The sequence below is a fragment of the Mycetomoellerius zeteki genome, unplaced genomic scaffold (assembly GCF_001594055.1).
Source record: "Mycetomoellerius zeteki isolate Tzet28-1 unplaced genomic scaffold, Tzet1.0 scaffold223, whole genome shotgun sequence".
NCBI classification, from domain to species: domain Eukaryota; kingdom Metazoa; phylum Arthropoda; class Insecta; order Hymenoptera; family Formicidae; genus Mycetomoellerius; species Mycetomoellerius zeteki.
In genome coordinates, this window is record NW_017257198.1 from 98,723 (window position 1) to 101,681 (window position 2,959).

Sequence of the window (2,959 nt, forward strand, 5' to 3'; positions counted from 1 at the left end):
CCCCCCCCCCCCCCTCGTTCTATGAGCCCCCTGTTCTCTTTGTGAACGATCGACGGCCACGGGGAGACGACGAGCGCGGGAGGGTGGCGAAGACGTCGTCGTCGTCGTCGTCGTCATCGTCGTCGTCGTCGTCGTCGGCATACTCGTAGTGGTAGTAGGCGTCGCTACTGACGACGCGGCGGCGTCGTCTCTAAACGGCAGTCTCGGTGTGACTGTGACTCGAGAGCCTCTCGACGTCGATCTCCGGTATGGTGAGCTCGTCCGGTATGTTGTCGGCGTACTCGATGCTGCTCGTCTGCGAGAGTCGTTTGCTCAGGGACGACTGCTTCCTCAGTACTTCCGCCAGGGTGGTGCTGCTGTGCTCGCCGTAGCGCGTGTCTAGGCCCTGCCGAAATGCGTTCACTACGCGGATCTGCAAATTGGAAAGCCGGGTACCGGTCGGATCAATCTGTTCGCATGGAAGACGATCGGCACCGCCAAGCCGGTGTCGCGGCTACGGCGGTTGCCGATGGAGATGATTGAATGACAGGCAACAGCAAGTTGCAGGCTGCCGACACACGCACTCGAGATAGAGAGGAAACGTTCAGGCGAGATTCATAACGCCGCCAACACACACACTGTGTATATACGTGCGTGTATTAACTGTGTGTGGGTGGTTTACGCACATATATGCACAATGGATACGTATAAAATGCGGACCGTCCGCAAAACTGGCGGCCCTTACGTCTTATTGGGCGTTCTCCACCACTTTGGAAGTCGACATTCCAAGTAACACTTGAATGCCAGGATGAGATGACATCATCTTGATTGAAACTTGACGAAAATTTCACTGAATTTTATATCAATTTCACGTTAATGTAAAATGACATTGCGTGTTACTTGGGATCTTTTCTCGAGAACTTCAACCTCGCTGTTGAGACCAAATTCTGTCTGAATTAACAAGGACTTGGTCTTCAGGAAGCTTGCTATCATTGACGATTAATTGCCACACTTTATCTGACAGACATCCTTTGAACATTCTTAGGAAAGGATGTTCAAAGGATGTTCTCTAGATATTCAGAGGACATCCTCGGAGAATGTTTAGAGGATATCTTCTGAATGTTCAGGGGTCTTTTATTAGGATGTTCGTTGATCAATGTTGTATGGTTCATTTCTACATCTTTTTGAAAATTTCGAGAAAGTGGGCTCCAAGCTCGTCGAGGAGGCTTCCGTTCAAGAAAATCGCGCCAGTCTTGGGAGGTCCCATACAGATATTTATATGTATAGCAACGGCGGGGGAATGGAATCGGAGGATGAATCGCGTTTGAAATGAGAAATTCGCTTACCGGACTCACCTTCAAGTTAATTCAAGCCATTTTAATTAACTTTCCAGTCTGTTGAATTTTTATCCAGATCAGATCTGGTCCAATCGTTATGTCAGCGTTATTAATTTTTTTTTCTTTCTTTTGCTATTTTACTCGATTCACCATGAGACCCCTATTCGCTTTGCATCCCGCCATTTGAGTAAATACGTAGAAACAAGACAGAAAGCAGCGATGGCACAAGAGATTACAGAACTAGCGGGGCTTTTTTGGATTGCCCTGCGGAATAAGGCATTGTTAGAACACAAAGTTCGGAGCAGCTGCGTCGGTATGGCTGGTAGGAGAGAGTGAGGTTCGTGAGGGTTGCGTGTTCGTGAGGATCTTAGCGATTTCGGCATACTTACTTCGAGAGAGTGAGAGAGAGGGAGGAGAGAGCGATATCCCCTCGTGATTCTCCGATCGTGTGTGAAAGGCGCTAAAGATTAAACTTAACATATTGAGGACGGGCGTGTCTCTTCCGTTAAACGCAAGATTAAACTTGCTTGCCAAAAACGCTACCGCGAACTCAGTTGTTTTTATGAGTTCGTGTTACGTAAAAAATACACAACTTTAGCTATAAGTACTCAGAGCCCTCAATTTATTGTATTTTCTTGGAAAAGGTGGTATTAAAAGCCAAAGAAAAAGTAACAAAATATTAAAAATATTATTTTTTAATAAAACTGTTTTTTTACTTTATTTTTTTATTAGATATAGAACGTTAATTTGTAGGGATATTTTATACTTATAGCCAATGCTGACTATTAATTCGAAGAAAACGAAGAGTATCGCTAGCGCTTTTCTATCCAGCGCAATTAATAACGTAAAGAGATTATTACGTCCATTTAAATTTTAATCTCGGTTTAATTTAGTTTTCATTCTTTTTTTAGTTCTACGGATCAGAAAAAGATAAAAAGTAAATTAACCCGAGATTAAAATTAAATTACATTGATACAGAGATCAATATTACAGATGTAAAACGTAAAACCTTTGCCCCGTCCGCAAAATGTTAAGTCTGCGGAACATCGTATATCACTCTCCTAACATTAATTTTTGGTAACATTTGGAACTTCGCAAATGTGGGAATCAATGGCGGTCGATCCGTTCTTAGCGAGAATTTCGAGGCGATTGTCGAGTAATTAAATTTAGAAATCTCTTAATTCACCGTACATCAACTGCACATTAATTACTCGACGATTGAGAGACCAAGTGTCCACAATCTCTTTAAACATCAATGAATTAGATAGAAGAGCCTTCAAAAGAATTATCAATCTCATTTCGTTTACAACACTTTGCCAATTGATTGAATTATCGTTAAACTTTCCTCCAAGAAGAAATCGACTTTGAACTCGAGGCGTACATTCCTACTGCCGATTACCACTTTTGCAAACTCGTCCCGAGTAATGCTCGTTGATCGTTCCGCTTTTACTCGAGTACCTCGCAATTCGGATGAACGAATGCGGCCTGCAAAGAGATGCACCGTGTGTACCGACGTCGCCGCTCTGCAACTGTGCTTGCAACTTGCCGCGCAACACCGCATGCACCCATCGACACTATAGTCATCTCAGAGAGATGAAAAAAAAAAAACTTCGGTGGAAAAAAAGGATATATCCATACTCGAC

The 2,959-nt window shown here is 43.7% G+C and overlaps 1 protein-coding gene across 4 annotated transcripts in view; it reads right to left on the reverse strand.

Moving 5' to 3' along the window:
* Positions 1–8: 8 nt before the first annotated feature.
* Positions 9–2,959, reverse strand: part of PMCA (plasma membrane calcium-transporting ATPase 3) — a 100,253-nt gene continuing 97,302 nt past the window's right edge. For 3 of the 4 annotated variants that reach the window (XM_018448638.1, XM_018448637.1, XM_018448636.1), the window contains one exon: positions 9–412. In XM_018448638.1, the coding sequence (XP_018304140.1) occupies positions 191–412 (222 nt within the window). In that variant the 3' untranslated portion in view covers positions 9–190. The remainder of the gene's footprint in view (positions 413–2,959) is intronic. The other variant, XR_001936633.1, reaches the window with a different exon arrangement.